The sequence below is a fragment of the Triticum dicoccoides genome, chromosome 1A (genome assembly GCF_002162155.2).
Source record: "Triticum dicoccoides isolate Atlit2015 ecotype Zavitan chromosome 1A, WEW_v2.0, whole genome shotgun sequence".
In the NCBI taxonomy this organism is placed as follows: Eukaryota; Viridiplantae; Streptophyta; class Magnoliopsida; order Poales; family Poaceae; genus Triticum; species Triticum dicoccoides.
Genome location: NC_041380.1, coordinates 474078605 through 474098694, shown reverse-complemented (window position 1 = coordinate 474098694; position 20090 = coordinate 474078605). Strand labels below are relative to the sequence as shown.

The 20090-nt window shown below is 46.4% G+C and overlaps 1 protein-coding gene across 3 annotated transcripts; it reads right to left on the bottom strand.

Annotated features, from left to right (window-relative positions):
* Window positions 1-9702: 9702 nt before the first annotated feature.
* On the bottom strand, window positions 9703-13067 carry LOC119280188 (amino acid permease 3-like). 3 transcript variants are annotated; one of them, XM_037561141.1, is made up of 5 exons: window positions 12950-13067; window positions 11681-11821; window positions 11350-11583; window positions 11140-11233; window positions 9703-11048 (listed from the first exon to the last, which is right to left on the bottom strand). In XM_037561141.1, exons 2-5 carry the CDS (start codon window positions 11817-11819, stop codon window positions 10040-10042), a joined length of 1476 nt encoding a protein of 491 aa, XP_037417038.1. In that variant the 5' UTR covers window positions 11820-11821; window positions 12950-13067; the 3' UTR covers window positions 9703-10039. The 3 variants fall into 3 exon arrangements, with proteins under 3 accessions (XP_037417038.1, XP_037417031.1, XP_037417034.1); XM_037561134.1 differs by lacking the exon at window positions 12950-13067 and adding an exon at window positions 11903-12106; XM_037561137.1 differs by lacking the exon at window positions 12950-13067 and having other exon boundaries at window positions 11681-12106.
* Window positions 13068-20090: the final 7023 nt, after the last annotated feature.

Genomic DNA, 20090 nt, shown 5'->3' with positions numbered 1-20090 from the left:
CCGAGCGAGCGACGTGCGTCGTGGTGGTGGGGTGGGAGCGGGATCTCTGATGGATCGCGACGCGGTCGCCGGGGAGGGAGATTCTTTTCTTCCGGCCTTCCGGGGCAGATCCCTTCCTTCCTTGACTCGCCGTCTACTCGTGCCATTGATTTGATTAAAGTATTAAACCACCATCAACTTTGGATAGGATCAGTGCAGGTGCAGCGCCCGTACATCGACTTTGCGCAAGGATGAGGAGGTGATATGGGACTGGACGAGGGCTAGTGCTCAAGGTCGGGGACGATCGAGGTTTGACTTTAAGTAAGGGCTTGTTCGGTTAATCCTCTCCCCAAGAGGATTGGAGGGGATTGGCAAGGATTGGTTTGTATTTTGACTTACAAAAGGTTTAAATCCCCCTCAAACCCCTTCAATCCACTCGGTTTGGCACGCAACCGAACGAGGCCTAAGTGGGTTGTTGATGCTACGTCTAATCCTCAGGAGATGGATTTGGATATTCTCCGACGGTGACTTGCATGCTACTGCTGCCCACGCGCGGTAAAGCCCCATTCAAATTCGAAATGTGGCCATGATCGATCACACGCGCGAGAAATGGATATGGTGACGCGTCGCCGACGATGAAAACTTGCTGTGGAATTCATGTGCGCGTGCATCACGTTCAGATTAAGATGGCGGCGATCAGCCCCCCGGAAGCGAGTGCGACCGTACGAGCTATTGGGCGGGGGCGCAGTCAGGCGGTCGCCGGACCCGGATGACCGTACCGGCACTGGTGGGTGGTGGCGACTCGATTTTGACTCCTCGGGAATCAACCGTTGGTGAATATGTATGGTCAGAAACGCCTCGGTGGATCGATCTTTTTGCGTTGGGTGAGGTTAGATTTTAGTTGACTGAGATTTAACCAAGTTTCAGTCAAGTAACATACTAGTATATAAAAAAAAGCTAAAAGAAATTTTGCACGGATCTCCACGCAAGATCAAACAAATATAGCATCAACTGAAAAATAACCAAGTCACTATCGACTTAGACTTAGCAAAACTGTTTTGCGTATGAATTTCTACCTTGGTCAATCGCCATGTAACGTGGTATTTCTCTCATGCACACGTCGATCATGTCTCCGGACATAGCCTCGTAGTCGTAGTGCTCCCGTGGTGCTGCTGCCTCACGTGCGCTGTGCTAAACCGCCGCCAACTCATCCTAGGTAAGCATGTCATGCTGCCAACTCAATTGGAATTTTTGTGGTGAAAATAAGAAATGTGTTGTCTGTTTTTTTTCTAGATAAAAGGCGAGAACCCGACTTTATAGATAAAGCCACCAGGTAGAGTCACAACCACCAGAATAGACCACATAAGTTTAACACCGCACAACTAGAAAGTATGGGTACAAGGCATCCAGCCTATCATGGCACGCAGGCCAGCCAAACGAGCAAACGAAATCCTAAGAAACCGTCCTCCTGGAGCACCGCAGTAGAGAAGAAGCCGTAGATTTCATTTTGGATAGCATATCGTCGAAAGCCTCAAGGTCCCCATCCTTAGTCAATGATCTCCACTGCTGCAAAAAGACATTAGCTTTAAATAAGCAACTGACAGGGTTAGCCGGGAAAATGTGTTCAATAATGAACTTGTTTCCAGTAGTCCACAACGACCAACAAATCGCTGCCCAGCCCACCATGAAAACCCGCTTAGACCGGCCTGCTAGAGAATTGATACATCGCCGAAGATCCTCAAAAGAGGAAGGGTTCCAAGAAACGTGCAGCCAAAGCCTAATGCAAGTCCAAATGAATTTAGCCAAAGAGCACTGGAAAAAGATATATTCTGTATCCTCTAGGGCGCCGCACAGTTGACAGCTATCAGAACTCGGCCCGTTCCTCTTTTTAATCTGTTCAGCCGCAGGAAGTTTGCGACGAAAAGCTTGCCAAAGAAAGATTTTGATCTTAGGAGGTATGCGGGCAGACCAAATAAGCTTAAACTTATCAGAGCGAACATCAGCGATGAGATGCGAATACGCCGACTTAACAGAAAAACGACCCGAAGAGGAGTGGGCCAAAAAACGGAGTCCTTTTCCACCGAGAGCAGGGGGAAGCAGGCAGTAAGGCGTTGCCATTCTTTCAACTCCACAGGGGAAAGAGAGCGCCGCAAATCTAAAACCCAACCCTGAGCCGAGAGCTCAGAGATAGAGATCTCGGGGTTAGCACAAAACGAAAACAGATATGGGTGAGCCACCGCAAGAGTAGTGTCCCCAACCCACCAATCTAACCAAAACCGCGTAGATTTGCCGTTACGAACAACGAATTTCACCAGGGACCGGAAAATCGGTCTAATACTAACAAGCTGGCGCCAAAATTGAGAACCACCAGAAGAGGAAGCGAACATAGGGCTCGAGGAGGAAAAGTATTTAGCTTTAAGAAGGTTAAGCTAAGCAGGACGATCATCAAGGGTCATAATCTTCCACCACCATTTTAACAAAAGGCACTTATTCATGATTCTGGTGTTAATGATGCCAAGGCCCCCATGTTCTTAGGTCTGCAAATGAGGTCCCACTTGACCATCCTATATTTTCGTTTGTTATCGGAGGAGTTCCAGTAAAAGGCACCCCTGTGCTTATCGAAGCCCGCGTGGGTCCCTTCAGACAGAAGATAGAAGCCCATTAGAAACATCGGGAGAGAGGAAAGGCAGGAGTTGGTAAGGGCGACCTTGCCCGCCTGAGAGTTATAACGCCCTCGCCACGGCAAAACTCTATTGCCGACTTTAGTCACAGCCGGAGCAAACTCTTTGGCCAAAAGCTTAAGCGGGGAGATGGGTAGGCCCAAATATTGGAGAGGAAAGGATCCTAGCGAGCAGTTCAAGAGATGGGCGACCTTTTGCGCTTCCCAGACAGATACCCCAGTCACCATGACCTCGCTTTTAGAAAAATTGATTTTAAGGCTCGACAAGGCTTCAAAGCAGAGGAGAAGAAATTTCAGATTCGTGATGGAATTATCATTAAGTTCAACCATAATGATGGTGTCGTCCGCATACTGAAGATGAGAGATGCCATTAGGAATAAGGTGGGAGCTAACCGGCGAGATGTGGTCAGCAGCCGCAGAACGGGAGAGTGTGTGAGATAAAGCATCAGCCACAAAATTGAAGAGCAAGGGAGACGCTGGATCTCCTTGCCTCAGGCCCCTACCGTTCGCAAAGAAATTACTGGTCTGGCCATTGACAGCCACCTCCGTGTGCCCACCAGAAACCAGTTGCATCAGGCGGTGGACCACCGAACCATCGAAGCCCTTGGACAACAGAACCTGGCGGAGAAAACTCCAGCTGACTAAGTCATACGCCTTTTCGAAATCAAGTTGAAGGACCACATCCTTGGTTTTCTTACAGTGAAGGTCATGGATTATCTCATGTAGGCAAAGCACCCCGTCCAGAATGAATCTACCCTTAATGAATGCGGATTGAAAGGGGCTAATAACCCGATGGGCGATCGGAGAGATCCTAGTAGCCATCCCCTTGGCAGGAATCTTAGCAAAATTGTTAATCAAAGCAATGGGTCTAAATTGGGAGATCAAGTCAGCACCTTTGACTTTAGGGATGAGGGTGAGAACTGCATAGTTAAGTCTGGAGATGTCAACCGTCCCCAACCAAAAGCCTTGAGATATAGCCATAATTAAGCCCTTTAGCTGAGGCCAGAATTGCCGGAATAAAGGAATGGAAAAGCCGTCAGGCCCAGAGGCCGCATTTGGGTTGCCAGTGCGTATCGTCTCAAAAATTTCCTCTTCCGTGGGAGGGGTCAGCAAACTCTCATTATCAGCGAACGAAAGTTGGTCCAGAGAAGACCAAAAGGACGAGGCCAAATTAAAGCCTACCACGGGTTTATCAACTAGGAGGTTAGAGAAGAAATCAACCACGTGACGCATAATCACCGAGGGGTCAGAGACCCTGACGCCGTCTATCACAAGGCTATCAATAATGCATCTCTGGCGCCTGCTGTTAGCAATCGCAAAGAAGTAAGACGTAGGAGAGTCACCCTTTAAGGTCCAGTTGATAGTACCACGCTGTTTCCAATACACTTCCTCTTGCCTATGAATGCCCAGTAGCGCCTCTTCTAAACCATACCGAGTTTGCCATTCAGTCGAGGACAACCCAGAACTATCGGCGCATTCATCTAAAACACCAATTTGAGCCACCAACCTAGCTTTGTCACGCCTTGACTCAACGTAGTGATTTTTAGACCAGCCTCTAAGGAATCGATGCAGAAAATAGGAGCATTGATGCCAGTCATCCATGGGGCCAAAAGAGCGACAAGTAGAGGACAGGAAAGACAGGATCTTTTGAGCCACCAACTCATTAAAACCCTCCACTTGTAGCCATGAAGCATCAAACTGGAATCTCAGGTAACCCACTGGGCGCGAACCATCATCTAGAATCAAGGGGGTATGATCAGAGCCAACACAGGCAGGGCTCTAAGACTGACCCGGGGGAATAAAGAATCCCACCTAGGGCAAACAAAAACCCTATCAAGAACAGAGCGAATAGGGGGAGTTTGATGGTTAGACCAAGTGAAACGGGCTCCAACCCTAGGAATCTCACGAATAGGCGTGTCCCTAATGAAAGCATTAAAAGCATCAGCCAGGGGCCAAGAGAAGTTGGACGAGCTCTTGTCAGAAGGAAAACGGAGCATGTTAAAATCGCCCCCGATCAAGAGGGGTAGCTGGCATGATTCAATTTTAATACTAATCTCATCCAGGAAGGCATAAGACATCGCGTGGTCAGCCGGACCATAAACCACTATGATCTCCAACAAGGAGTTGAGGGATCGCAAAGAAACCACCATGCTAGCCCAAAAAAATGCCATGGTCGAAAGCCACAAAATCAAAAGTATCTTTTTTGGCACCAAGCAGAAGACCACCGGAGTGCCCAGCCGAGGCCACATAGTTCCAATGGAATATGTCTATCCCAGCAATGCCCGATAATTCATTGGAGGAAAAGGAAGATTTGATAGTCTCGACAAGGCCAATAAATTCTACGTTTTCGGATCGGACCAGGTCTTTAAGTTGGTCCCTGCGCCCCCTAGCGCCGAAACCACGAATATTCCAGAATAGGGCCTTCATCTAAAAGATAGGTTTTTGATACGGAGACTCGACCTGCTCGGCGCCATGCAGGATTTAGCACGCTTCCTTGTCACACGAATAGAAGTCACTGAGGGAGCTTGACACCTGTGAACTCCCCCCTCATCCCCACCGGCCACAATCGGAGGAGCGCCCGAACCCACCCGAATCTCCTTGGCTTTCGCAATATCAGCCTGGGCAATTTCATTTGCCCTAATAACACCAAGAATAGATGAGGGGAAACCCATGCTAGAATCTAAGCAAATACCAACATCATCTAGAATTTTGAGCAAGTGATCATCAGTTTGAGAAGGAAGAACTAAACGCATAGGAGAGGCAGCCGTGGGGAAGGGGGGAGGGGCTGGGGACAAACCTGAAGGAGGCAGATCCCGAGCCGCAGCACGCCGAGCCGCCCGATCGACCACCCGCTCGCCGCTGTAGGAGACGCGACCGCTCTTGCGGGCCGTAGACGCAGGCGAGCGCACAGGAACAGGACGAGCGCGACTGGGAGAAGCCGCAACAGAGGACGGGCCCGAAGCCGCACCCAAATCAACATCAAGCCTGCAATGTGTTGTCTGTTGGATATGAAATTGTGGTGAACATTTGTTTTTGTGGTGAACATTTGTTGCATATGAAATGTGAATTTGCTTTTGCATGGCCAGGGATTAGATAATGAGAAAATAAAACTCATTGCGTGCATGCTATTGTTCATTGCATTTCACATGGTTGCGTATAAGAGAGCATGCACAATGAACACATACAACACACACGATTGTGACACATACAACGTGTGCGATGAATGAATCAGCACATACAACTGTGACATAGACAGCATGTGTGATGGATGGACCAACACACACGTCCATCCAACGAATCATGTGCAATGAATACAATCATCCCACACAATTGTGCTTCTCCAGAAACGTGCAAGGGGGTATATAACAACACACGATACCAAGATAATAATCATGTGTTATGTACAATCTATCTCACACGTAAAGTTCTGGCTAAATATGTGTGATAGCTCGTAACATTACACACGTTTCCTCCATGCCTACCGTGTGAGATGGGTTCCCCTATCGTACACAGATATCCGGTATAGTGTGCGAGCACCCCCTATCACACACCATCGCAAGGTGACGGTTTGCATCTCCGTGTATGATATGGGTTGTGCAATGGAAAAAATCTGCACTAGTCGACATTGGGTCTTCGTGGGCTTGAGGGTGTTGAATAGATTTACTCCTATAGTTTGTACATATGAGAAACATCAAAAGCATCAAAAGCATAAGAAACTGCCTATAGTTTGTACATGTGAGGATAGAGAAAACCAACACCATGGGACTGGTTTTCCTCTCTAGTCCGGTTTTGGACAAAATTTATCCGTTTTTGAAAGATGAGGGACTAAATGTCACACAATTTATTTGAGGGGCGTGATCTAAACTTTCGGTAAATTTGAGGGACCAAAAACATACTTTTAATTTTGATTTTGTTTGCTAGCTTTCATCTTGTTTTTTTCTTATAAACCGACCAACTATGTATTTGTTTTTTCTCTCTTAATGAAATCGGCAGAGCTCCTGCCTTAGGCTGGTCATAGTGGGAGTAACTAAGCAAGTAACATAGTGCATTCCAAGACAAGTTTGCTTATGTGGCATATAGTTAATGAGGAGAGAGGTGTTTGGAGTAACATAATATGTTACTGTAACATAACGCAAACTAAAGCAAAATGAGTCTATAATGTAATAAATGCAATCATCTATGATACTACTTGTATGTTACTTTGCACTATGAAGGTAGTAACAAAGACTAGTGTCATATGCATGACACTAGTCTAAGTTACTCCTCACTATGACCAGCCTTACTCGTCAAATAAAATATAGCCTTTGTCAAATGTTTTTCTCCTTAAGACTAGCCACAATGGAGAGTAACATACACTAGTAACATACACATATCCCTAGACTAAGTTACTAACTTCATAGTGGGTAGTAACTTAAGTGTGGTAACATGCAAAGATTTATTTATTAGGTTATAGACTCATATTGCATTGGGACATGTGATGTTACAGTAACTAGCTAAGGCTGGTCATAGTGGGGAGTAACTTAGACTAGTAACATGTATATGTTACTAGGCTATGTTACTACCTTTATAGTGGGTAGTAACATATATGTAGTGTCATGCATCACTTCATTTATTACTTCATAGACTCATTTAGCATTGGGAACCGCTAGGTGATGGTAACATATTATGTTACTCTATTTGTCTCTCTCCTCATTAACTACTTGACACATCATCACTTTTGCTTATGTGGCATCTATGTTACTACTTATGTTACTCCCACTATGACCAGCCTAAGTTACTACTCCCACCGTCTAGGTGTGTAAGTCACATTGGGAAGAGCACTGCGACCTAGGTGGATTGAGATTGGACTAGAAGGAGCACAGCAAGCAAGGAACCTTCCAATCACAACGCTGGTTTAAAACAGAAATAAAATCAGTATTGAATACGTGAGTGCATGCAAAACAGCCATCAATCTCTTGCCTAATCAAAGTCCAGCAGCGATGCATGCACTGGCTACGTGGGCAGTAGTACGAGGCTGGGAGGGAAACAAGAAAGAAATTTAATGCAATGCGCCTTGGACTTTTGAGAATATTTGATTTTCGTAAGATGACTTACACACCTAGACGAAGGGAGTACTACAACTAGCTCTCTCCTCATTAACTCATTGCCACATAAGCAAATTTGCTGAGTTGGACCCGATATTACTGCTGAAGTTACTTCCACTGTGGCTAGTCTAAGAAAGTTGCGCATGATCGCAAATGAGTCAATTACACCGCTGGTGCTCAAACTTGACGCGAAAAATCACTTTAGTGCCAAAACTCGTGGAATACATATAACTGGTGCTACAACTTGGCTTTGGCGTGCATATACAGTGCAAATCACGTTTGTATACGGAGATGATGCTGACTAGGCGCGCCACATGGCACGGCACCCGCTGTCAAACTCTGAACGATAGAGATAGGTCGTGTGGCCAGTCATTTTGTGGAAAACCCCTCAAAAAACAATTCTCTCCAGAAAAGGTCCTTGATGCGCCACCCACAAATTATTTACAAAAATGGTGGCCGCTCGGATTCAAACAGGTGACTTACAGCATGGAGCGGCGTGTGCCTAACATATGTACCGAGAAGAACATTTTGTTTACCTGGATACATAATGCATAGGCCTTAAGATGGCTGGAGACCCTACATCCCATTTTACACTAATTTTTTAAAGTAAATTATAAATTATATGTATATAATTGTGTGTTATCGATACGATAAATTTTAAATTAAAAATGAACACTTTTATATACTACATAATTATTTTATTAAAAGCATGAACCTTTTAAATATGTATTCATTTACTTAAATATATATACAAATAATTACCTTTAATTTTAAATATGAAAATTATTACATGCATAATTTTTTAATTATAATTTTATTATATGGATAAATTATGAAATAATACGTGAATAGATTTATAATGTATTATATATATAATTTATAATACAATATTATAATTTACATGTATTTTGTAAGTTTCTGAAAAGTAAAGCTGTTGGGTGGGGTGGTGGCCACGCGCACGTGATGGCTACATGCTGCTGGTTCGAATCCAAACCAACTAGTCCCTTCATTCCGTCCCAAAATAAGTGACTCATTTTTGTACTAAAGTTAGTACAAAATTGAATCACTTATTTTGGGACGGAGGGAGTATTTTTTTACATCATGTGAATATATATTTCTTAAAGCATGAACACGTTTATAACTACATGAGTATTTTTTAAAAACTGTGAACACTTTCAAACTTTTATAAGCATTTATTAAATATATAGAAATATCTTAAAGCATGAACACTTTTGTATCCTTTAAAAAATTCTTAAAGGATGAACACTTTTATATACTACATTAATATGCTTTAAGATTTTTTTCTATATATTTTATTTATAACACACAATTATAATTGAAATATAGATCTTTCTTAAATAAAATGATAGTGAAAATGGGGCGTATGGTCTCCAGTTCACCATCCCATTGAAATGTAGACCAAGGATAGACAGCGTAATTCTTTTGCATTAGGTAGGCAGTTGGTCATTCACGCTGCGCATCAGGGCCTTTTATGCCGAAAAAAATTCTCATTGGTTTTCCCCAAAATAACAGGCCACATGCCAAATCAACTCGTTGACACAGTGGGCCTCTCACCATGTGGCGTGTCAAGTCGGCACTTTGTCCGTATACAACCACCATCTGCACCGTATATGCATGTCAAAACCAAGTTGTAGTACCAATTCAATGTATGCCGCAAGTTTTGGCACTAAAGTGATTTTTCGTGCCAAGTTATAGCACCGGTGGTGTAATTGACTCATCGCAAATCGAAGTTCATGTTTTCCGAGCAACCAACAGAGTGGTGCAAAGATAATAGAGTTTCCAATTAATTATGAGAAAACCGGTTAACGAGATACATAATGTCAAGGCTGCACCAGTCTTCTTTGTACTACCATGTTTGATTATGAATAGATCAGAAAATTCTCTCTCTCTCTCTCTCTCTCTCTAAAAAAAGGCCGCACCATTCGAAAAAGTGTAGCAAGAAGAAATTCAGGCTCATCTGGATAATGATCTTAATACCACTCAAGTAGTTATCATGAGAACATTCGTTTCTCATTAACGTACTTACAATCACACCACTTTGGAAGTACACTATTTTGGTTCCCTCTACCGTTTTCAGTTAACACGACGGATGGCAAACAAAGGAAAATGAAATCAGCAGCACCGGTGGTACTGGTACACCGGCCGTTTAGAGCAACAATTACTTGAACATGTAATTTTTAGTGAACACGTGATAATTGGTTGATTAATTAATTAGAGCTTTTAGGCATATTCTGTCCATGAGGATCTGTGCATTCATGCGACGGCCAAGCATAGATCAGTCAGTTGTGGAGAACGGCTTGTAGACCTTTAGATCGGACATTATCCCGGCGATGGAGCCGGCGGCGGCGGCAATGGTGATGACGAGGCAGGCGAGGCTGAGCAGCTGTAGGCACACCCACTGCGAGCTCCACCTGGGTATCTTCTTCTGCACGATGTACATCTCCACGGGGAAGTAGACGGTGAGCGGCCAGAACCCGATGGCGCCGAGGAAGCCGACGACGTCGTTGAAGAAGGGCAGCAGCATCGACACCACCGTCGTCGCCACCACGAACGCCGACCGCCACGTCAGGCGGAAGAGGTTGAGCTTGAAGCCGGAGGAGACGAGCGGGACCTGGATCTCTCCGGTGATGAACCCTGACTTGGGCCACCTCTGCTGCGCCCACTTCTCGACGAAGGCGAACAGGGGCTGGCAGTAGACCTGGTAGGCGCCGACGAGGTGGACGACGATGGCGGCGTTGGCGATGTCGAGGAGCCAGAAGGGCTCGTAGAAGCCGAAGCCGGTGAGGAGGTTCCCGGGTGCGTCGTCGCCGAAGGCGGCGTAGCCCATGCAGCCGCAGAGCATGTAGAAGAGCGTGGTGGTGGCGACGCTGACGAGGGTGGCGCGGCGCATGACCTTGGCCTCGGACGGCGGCGGCGCCCTGATGGTGTCCTGGATCTCGATGAGGATGAGCGAATAGGAGTAGGCGAAGGCGATGTCGCCGAACGCCTGGAGGCTCCGCCAGACCTTGTCGATGGGCGTGACGGCGCCGATGCTGATGCCGGTGAGGCTGCCCTTGACGCCCTTGTTGGCGACCACCTGGACGATGCCGAGGCCGAGGCCGATGGCGGAGTAGGTGAAGGACATGATGGCGGCCAGGATGGAGAGCCAGGAGATCTGGTCGAAGTCCGGGATCTGCGAGAAGAAGATCTGCGCCACGCCGAAGATGACCATGTAGGGCGTGCTCGAGATGTGGCACGGGTTCACGTGCCCCTTGACGTGGAAGCAGTTGGCCCTCTTGATCGCACTGCATCATACAGTTCACAAGCGACGGTAAGTTCACGTTCACCAGCTAGCACAGATCAAGACCATGGTTGCAGAAAGTTTTGGGTGCTCACAGCATGCTAATGGAGGCGGCGATGGTGTATCCGATGGCGACGCCGACGATGTTGGCGTACTGCAGGAATCCGCAGAGCTGGACCTTGATGCCACCTGCTCGACGGAACGGCAAGAGAGAGAAGCAGAGTGAGCTCTGCTCTGCATGCATGCATGCATGTAGCTGCGAATTACGCGAGCTCGGGTGAACAGTAGGAGGCATGCAGACGTACTGAGGTTGGCGTTGACGGCGTCCATGTAGGTGTAGTTGCGCTTGCCGGTGGTCTCGTCGCCGTAGCGGTAGCAGTCGGAGAGCAGCGAGGAGGTGTAGTAGGTGACGAGGGAGAAGAGCAGCATGACGGCGGGGCCGGCCACCCAGCCGAGCTGCCCGATGGCCCAGGCCAGCGACAGCACCCCGGACCCGATCACCGCCGTGATGATGTGCGCGCTCGCCGTCCACATCGTCCCTGCGGCACACCAAAAGTCCACGTCAGTTTGTCCCGTCGCGCACGTTTGAGGCGGCCGTACCACATGATCGCAGTAGCATCTTTCTTTCTTCCTTACCGGTGCGCTTGAGGCGGCCGTCGTCGTCGTAGCACTTGGAGCCGCCAGCCTGGCCGTGCTCCACGGAGGACACCTCCATGGCCGCCGCCGCCGCGCCTCCCTGCAGGTAGTAGTTCTTGCCCACGCCGTTCTCCCCCATCTCTGCACCAGCCACAACGCCCGATCGAGCAGTGAGATCACAGCTAGAGCACACAGTACAGGCCGATCGGTATCTCGTTGTACCTCAGGTAAGTAGCACCGCGACTACAATATATAGCGTCAACCAAGGTGTGGAGGGTGGCTGCCGGCTAGTGAGCGGGACGCGGAGAGCGCCAAGACTGCTCGCGGGGTGGAATTCAAAGGCGGCCGGTTTACCGCTCCACTAGACCGACCGAGGTCGTATAGTGGGCGGGGGTGAGCGAGTGCAGTGTGAGGAAGAGATAAGAGCAGGGGCGGCGATTTATAGGCGCCTGCCTGGAAGGTTGGTGGGTGTTCGTTCATCCGGGTCTGGGCTCGAGGAGGTGGGGACGCTGAGCTAGGGAATTTTGTAGCGTACACCAAGGGTATTTAGCATCTGTTCTCGGCGATCTTTAAGTTGAAACCGATGTTAGGGGCTGGTAGAGCATTGCCTGATGCCTCTATTATGTGAAGAGGAATATGTCATAGCGTGTCTCTCGCCCACTTGGGCCGATCGCATGTGTAGATGTACGACGGTTCGGAGATCAAGTGGCGTGCATGCATGCATGGGTGTAGCATGCAAACTTGTCGTTTATTGGTACATATCTCTGGTGTGTGTGTGTGAGAGAGAGAGACCTTGGGCTATCTAAGAAAAAAATCCAATTTAAAAGAAAAACAAATTTACTCAGCTAAAATATTTTGCTGAATTGATGGCCAGGGTTTTTGCAGAAGAATGGACCACGCGAGGCTCCTCTAGCTAGTGGCACGAAGGGAAAAAACGTGGCCGATCGGTGTAATGGTTGGACCCCTCCTCCCCCTCCTCTATCTCCTACGGGCACACATGTCAACTTGCCTCTTGCCCTGTCTCCTCACTACAGCTATAGCTGCATTGGTCAGCGAGAACAGCGCGCCTAGCTAGCTAGCAAGTTGTTACACACAGCCCGATTGAAAACGATGACACATGCACCTGCACGCATGTGCATGCATGCCACCACGCAAGATCATCAAATATCTAAGCTAAGGAGGCGATGGAGTAACAAACATGCGCGGCATGCACCTTAAGATAAGATAGGATCGCCACAGTGCATGCATGCATGCATTGAGATTTCTTACCTTTGCAAAAATAGCCTCCTCTACTTGGTCTCCTCTCCCCTTGCAAGAGAGAGTCACGAGACAAGTTCGGGGCTATAAAGTGTTATGTCAAGAGACAAGAGATGGGGTTAAACTTGTTGTGTGTCCAATGGTAATGGTATTTATAGGGGTGGGCAGGGCTGGCTTTAGGGTGTACAACGTGTTTCTGGCATTTTTCATGCATGCATGGCTTGGCTGGATGATACTGTACTGTACGCTCAAGGGAGGCCCTCGGGTGTTTGTACCCCACAGGTTCTCGACCATCCTTTTTGCCGCGGCGTAGAATATGTTCGGTGCCCCTCTCGGCCACGAGATTAAGTAAGTTGATCGCCCACTAGGGATCGTATCACGATCTGCTTGTTCCCGGCCAGATGCGTCGTGAAAATAAGGGAAGACTTCGCGCCCATGGTTTCTCACATTTTTTGCAAAATGTCGAAGTGTGTGGCTCCTAACGGCAAGTACAGGGGTGATTTAGCGGTGAGAAGTGAAATGCTGGAAATGATATTTGCTCGGCCTGGATTTGCTTGTCTGGCGAACATATCCTGTTCGTACCGTTGTTGTGGCCTTATCCTACAGAACTCCCGCTGATCATGGATGCTTACAAAGCAGCTCGGCTGATTGATGCCTAGACTGTAGACGTCTCATGTTTGCAACGAGCAACCAAAGTGTTAGCGGTGTGCTAGCTAGCAGTAGTAGTTTAAATTCGAGAAATAGAGTCATTAGTTGGTGAAGGCTCAATCCACAAATCTCTTAGGAGTCACGTAGTCTAGCTATAAGAAAAGTAGAGGCCGCCTAAGATTTGTTTACCGAAAACTAGGTTAAACGGATAGTGAAGATTAAGTACAGAGAAAGTTTGGAGCTAGTGTCCTTATTATCCCGAGCTCAAATGCTTTTGCTATAAACAGTATATTTTTTTACAGCAAACATTGCTTACTTTTCTGAGTGTGTGAAGATATTGGTGGTGAAATCACATTCATGAGGTTTGGGGAAAAATAACAAGCCAGCCTTTCAAAAATGCTTTCAGAAATGGTCCGAAACAGAGCACCTTGAGGCGCCCTTGGGAAACCAGGGTTTCAGCTAACCGAAAGTTTTGCTCATCCGGTAGCGTCCGGTAAGAGTGTGCGTGGCTCTGAAGCGGGGTCGACACGCCGAGTGGCCTTGTTGGACTAGTTTTACCTTAGGTGGAGGACTTGATGCTTCCGACTCCTTTGAACCAATCTAGGTTGTCATGGTCCTGAATTGGGAAGAACGGGTGTGCATACCATACTTTATAATGGATGAGTTGGAGCATCCCTACAGAGTTAAATCTTTCGAAAAGCCGTGCTCGCGGTTATATGGCGACTTGAAAATTTATAACATCCGATTGTAGAGAACTGAAACTAACAACTAAAACTTGCCAACCGTGTGCGTATCGTGATTGTCACTTCTTGTGAGATCGGGATCAAGAAGTGGACACAGTGGGATTATGAATGACTCCTAGGTTGATGTTCAGGATCACTTATTGATCATTCTAGTTGCGCGCCCTTATGCGTAGGAATTACTCTTCTAGTACTCATAGGACTAGATGGTTTACAAATGCTTAGTGTCTGCTGCAATCCTCACCACTTAACCATATCCAACCCATTAAGTATTGTTAGTCTTGATATCCTTGGTAATGTTATTGTTGAGTCTCAATGACTTACGGATACTGCAGCAACATCAGGCGCAGTTACATGTAAAGTGATGCTCTAACATGAGAGCGATGTATCTTCTATTTGGAGTTCTTCTTCTTCATCGTCGATTATAGGATGGTATCCCAGTTGGCGCCTGGGATTAGCAGGGTGGACGTTGCTTTATTTATTGGGGGCCCTCTTTAGACCAATTTGCTTCTAATCCGCTACTTGGATTTTGCCTTCTAATTGATGCTTGGAATGTGTTGTTGGGTCATGTGACCTCTGATTGGTGATTTGGCTGTGTGCCTATGTTTGACATTTGTATGCCATACTACTACTCTTGTATTTTCATCTCTTTAGTTGATGTCGTATTTGTTGTGATGTCATCCTTGTTACAGATATGTGACACTTGCGTGTATGATATTAGTCAAATGTTGGGGCATTACTAATATGCGCTTCTATCCTTAGCGAGACTTGTAAGTCTGCGTTCGGGCTAGAACCGCATGTTGAGTGTTACACCACCCCTTTCTTTTACGACACGGAGCGTTCAACTACATAGTGTGAAAAAGCCTTTGATGCAAGATTGTCGTGGGTTGTCATGTGTAAAATAAGGTCTATTGGCATAACCGCATGAACAAGCCCAAGTGCAAGAAAAGGAAAAGAAAAAAGGTACAGATTCCGGAGAGCCAACAATCAATGTCTAGGAGGTGAAGCTAAAATGCGCATTCGCAAAACAAGATCAATCATGCCACCTAGTCGGTCCTTGTCCCGCTGCCTACAGTCCGGGTGTGAGAGCTACAACAACGTGCATTGGCAATGCCGCGTCACCGACTACTCCATCGGCCCCCTCGAGATATGTGTCATCTATGAGGGCACCTTCGATAAGTTCATCGACAACACGCTCAGCCACGGCACGCCGTTCAACCAGTACATGGCACCGCGGTGAGGGCATGCATGTGAGTCCCAATTTCCTCAATTGGATCTGTTGGTGTATGATAATCCCCAAGTGCATGGAATTATCATAGCAATTTTCAAAGGTGGAAGTGATAAGTATGAAGTGTCGAACCCACAAGGAGCTAAAGGTAAGATCAATATTCTCCCAAGTCCTATATGCCACTAATATGACTCTACATACACCGAACGTTTGCTTCCAACTAGAAACGATAAATAAAACTACGTTGTGGGTATGAAGAAGATAACTTTGCATGGTATCGGAGAGATAAAATATAAAAGTAGGTGTTGTTATCATAAAGTTAGAATATATTACTAAATATTATAAATAGCGAGTGTGGAATAATGACGGATCGGTGTGTGGAATTTTCTTAGGCAATTGTTAACAAGACCGATAGTCGCCATTGCAATTTCATATGAGGGAGAGGCATAAGCTAACATACTTTCTGTTCTTGGATCATATGCACTTATGATTGGAACTCTAGCAAGCATCCGCAACTACTAAAGATTATTAAGGTAAAACCCAACCATAGCATTAAAGCATCAAGTCCCCTTTATCCCATACGCAACAACCCCCTTACTCGGGTTTATGCTTTTGTCACTCAAGCAACCCACTATAAGCGAATCATGAACGTACTGAAACACCCTACAACGGGAATCCCTCACGCTTGCGCGACACGAAGGGCACAATAGGACAACACCAATATAAAACATACAACTCATACCAATCTAGATCATCAATCAACCCAAAGACAAAGGATATCTACTCAAAACATCATAGGATGGCAACACATCATTGAATCATAATTTGTGGCATAAAGCACCATGTTCAAGTAGGAATTACAGCGGGGTGCGGGAGAGTGGACCGTATAAAAGAGATGAGGATGTTGATGATGATGGTGATGTTGATGAAGACGATCACCGCGACGATGATTCCCCTCCCGATGGCACTCCGGTGCCACCGAGAGAGAGGAGGAGAGGTTCTCCCCCTTGTGCTTCCTCCTCCATGGCCTCCCCCTGGATGGGGAGAGGTTCTCCCTCTGGTCCTTGTCCTTCATGGTGATGATGGCCCCTCCGGGATCCTCCTCCATAGCCTCCGGTGATGATGGCCCCTCCGGCAGGGTGCCAGAGAGGGCCTAGATTGATTTCTCGTGGCTACAAAGGCTTGCGGCGGCGGAACTTCCGATCTAGGTTAATTTCTGGAGGTTTGGGTATTTATAAAAGAGGTTGGCGTCGAGAACAAGTCAGGGGGCCCCACAGGTAGTCCACGAGGCACAGGGGCGCGCCTAGGGGGGTGGGCGCGCCCCCACCCTCGTGGGGCCCACGGGACTCCCCTCCGATAGATTTTTGTTCCAGTATTTTTTATATTTCCAGAAAAATTCTCCGTTGATTTTCATTGCATTCCGAGAATTTTTATTTCTGCACAAAAACAACACCGGCAGTTCTACTGAAAACAATGTCAGTCCGGGTTAGTTCTAATCAAATCATACCAAAATCATATGAAACTATTGTAAACATGGCATGCATACTTCATAAATTATAGATACGTTGGAGACGTATCAGTGTACTAAAGTTTAGGTACTTCAGTACCCCGGACTTGTGCACAAACAGTAATAACTTTCTTGGTGCCAAGTCTTGCCGAAGGAATGTGGTAACAAGTTCTACACTTAGTTAATAATGCTATGAAGAAGACTTCAAGGAAGATGATTGAGAAGTACTAAGATTAGTACTTGAAGATCAAGACACTGGCAAGATCCTTGCTGGCAAGCAAGCAAAGACCTGGCAAGCTCCGAGCGCAGTAAGAATCCCACTACCTTGCCACCACTCCACCTCATCGATCAGGTTGTCATTTGTCGTGTAGATGTCGAGCGGGCAGGTGGGTAGGTGAGTCTTGTCTGGGCACATGTCAACTCGCCGCCAAAGACACAACTTTAATGACACCCGTCCCAGGATCGTGTCAAGATAATAAGAGGCAGATAGGCGAATGACATAGAAGGAGAGGCGACCCTTGTCGGGGAGCTCCATCCACAAGACACCTCACGACGCACCTAATGCTTTTGTCCTAACCCGTCAGAGTTAGGTGTGTGGCACTGTAGCCACTATTTACCTTGTGCAAAGACTGTTTTGCCACTATGGTGACCCCTTTCCCTATGAAAGGAGGCACATGGCTACCTTTACAAAGTTTGACACTTTGCATGACCACGCGTGTAGCTGTACTTCCGTGCAACCTTGCCGGAATTGCGCTCCCTTGTACTTGTGTTCATACATCCAATATACTAATGTACGAGTAGGGTTTTATTCTTCATAGAGGCCCGAACCTGGGTAAACTTCGTGTGTTCTCCTAGTTCTGCTCTTTGTGCTCGCCGATCTCCCCAGTGAAACCGCAAAGGGGTCTTTGCTGGTCCCATAGATCATCGTATGCACAACATATTTGGCGCTCTAGTGTTACTCCCTCGATTCAATTGTACATTAATCATACACGCAAATGTGTACGATCAAGATCAAGGACTCACGGGAAGATGTCACAACACAACTCTATACACAAATAAAATAATACAAGCTTTATATTACAAGCCAGGGGCCTCAAGGGCTCAAATACATAAGCTCGATCACAGACGAGTCAGCGAAAACAACAATATCTGAGTACAGACATAAGTTAAATAAGTTTCCATAAGATGGCTAGCACAAACAGGGATACAGATCAAAGAGGTGCAGGCCTACTGCCTGGGATCCTCCTAAACTACTCTTGGTCGTCAGCGGCCTGCACGTAGTAGTAGGCACCCTCGGGGTAGTAGCAGTCATCGTCGACGATGGCGTCTGGCTCCTAGGCTCCACCTTCTGGTTGCGACATCCGAGAAGAATGGAAAAGGAGGAAAAGAGGGAGCAAAGCAACCGTGAGTACTCATCCAAAGTACTCTCAAGAAATGATCTACACTACATATGCATCAATATCAATGAAATGGGTAGTATCTGTGGACTGAACTGTAGAATGCCAGAGTAAGATGGGGATAGCTAGTCCTATCGAAGAGTACGCTTCTGGCAGCCTTCATCTTGAAGTATATAGAAGAGAGTAGCAAGTATAGCATCAATAACATCGTATAGCATAATCCTACCCGACGATCCTCTCCTCGTCACTCTGTGAGAGAGCGATCACCAAGTTGTATCTGGCACTTATGTGGGTGTGTTTTATTAAGTATCCGGTTCTAGTTGTAAGTTGTCGGAATACAACTCCAAGCGTCCTGTTAACATGGAGACGACTATTCGAATAGATAAACTTTCCTGCAGGGGTGCACCACATTGCCCTACACGCTCGATCCCTCTGGCCAGACAAACTTTTGTGGGTCATGTCCGGCCTCGGAAGATCAACACATCGCAACCCTACCTAGACCCAACAGAGGTCAGCACGCCAGTCTAAATCCTAAGCGTGTAGTGGTCTTGGGTCCATCGCCCTTTGCACTCTGCATGTTGCGAACATAGTCGGTGAGCAGCCTTTACAAACGCAGGTGCTTTACGCGGTCTAACCCGGCGCGCGCCACTCAGTCGCTAACGTCTGAAGAGCTTTGACTGGTACTACGACGCCGAGTGCCCATAACTATCCCCACGTAGTTGGTTAGTGCATATAGGCTAAAATACCAACTCAGGTCAAATATCCAAATCTCGTTAAGCGTGTTATTCTGAAACAACCGCAGACAACGACCGGGGACCAAGCCACCTCACTCCTGGGTGGTCTCTGATAACCCACAAGTATAGGGGATCACAACAATTTTCGAGGGTAGAGTATTCAACCCAAATTTATTGATTTGACACAAGGGGAGCCAAAGAATATTCTCAAGTATTAGCAGCTGAGTTGTCAATTCAACCACACCTAGAAACTTAATATCTGCAGAAAAGTATTTAGTAGCAAAGTAATATGATAGTAGTGGTAATGATAGCAAAAGGTAACGGTAGCAAAAGTAATATTTTTGGGTTTTATAGTGATTGTAACAGTAGCAACGGAAAAGTAAATAAGCGAAGAACAATATAGGAAAAAACTCGTAGGCATTGGATTGGTGATGGAGAATTATGCCTGATGCGATCGATCATGTAATAGTCATAACCTAGGGTGACACGAAACTAGCTCTAGTTCATCAATGTAATGTAGGCATGTATTCCGAATATAGTCATACGTGCTTATGAAAAAGAACTTGCATGACATCTTTTGTCCTACCCTCCCATGGCAGTGGGTGATAACCCACAAGTATAGGGGATCGCAACAATTTTCGATAAGTAAGAGTGTTGAACCCAACGAGGAGCTAAAGGCAGAACAAATATTCCCTCAAGTTCCATCGACCACCGATACAACTCTACACACGCTTGATGTTCGCTTTACCTAGAACAAGTATGAAACTAGAAGTACTTTGTAGGTGTTGTTGGATAAGTTTGCAAGAATATAAAGATTATGTAAATAAAAAGTAGGGGCTGCTTAGATAAAGGCACAACTAAGTTAGTTTTAGTAAAGAGCTTTTTGTTACGAGAAAGTT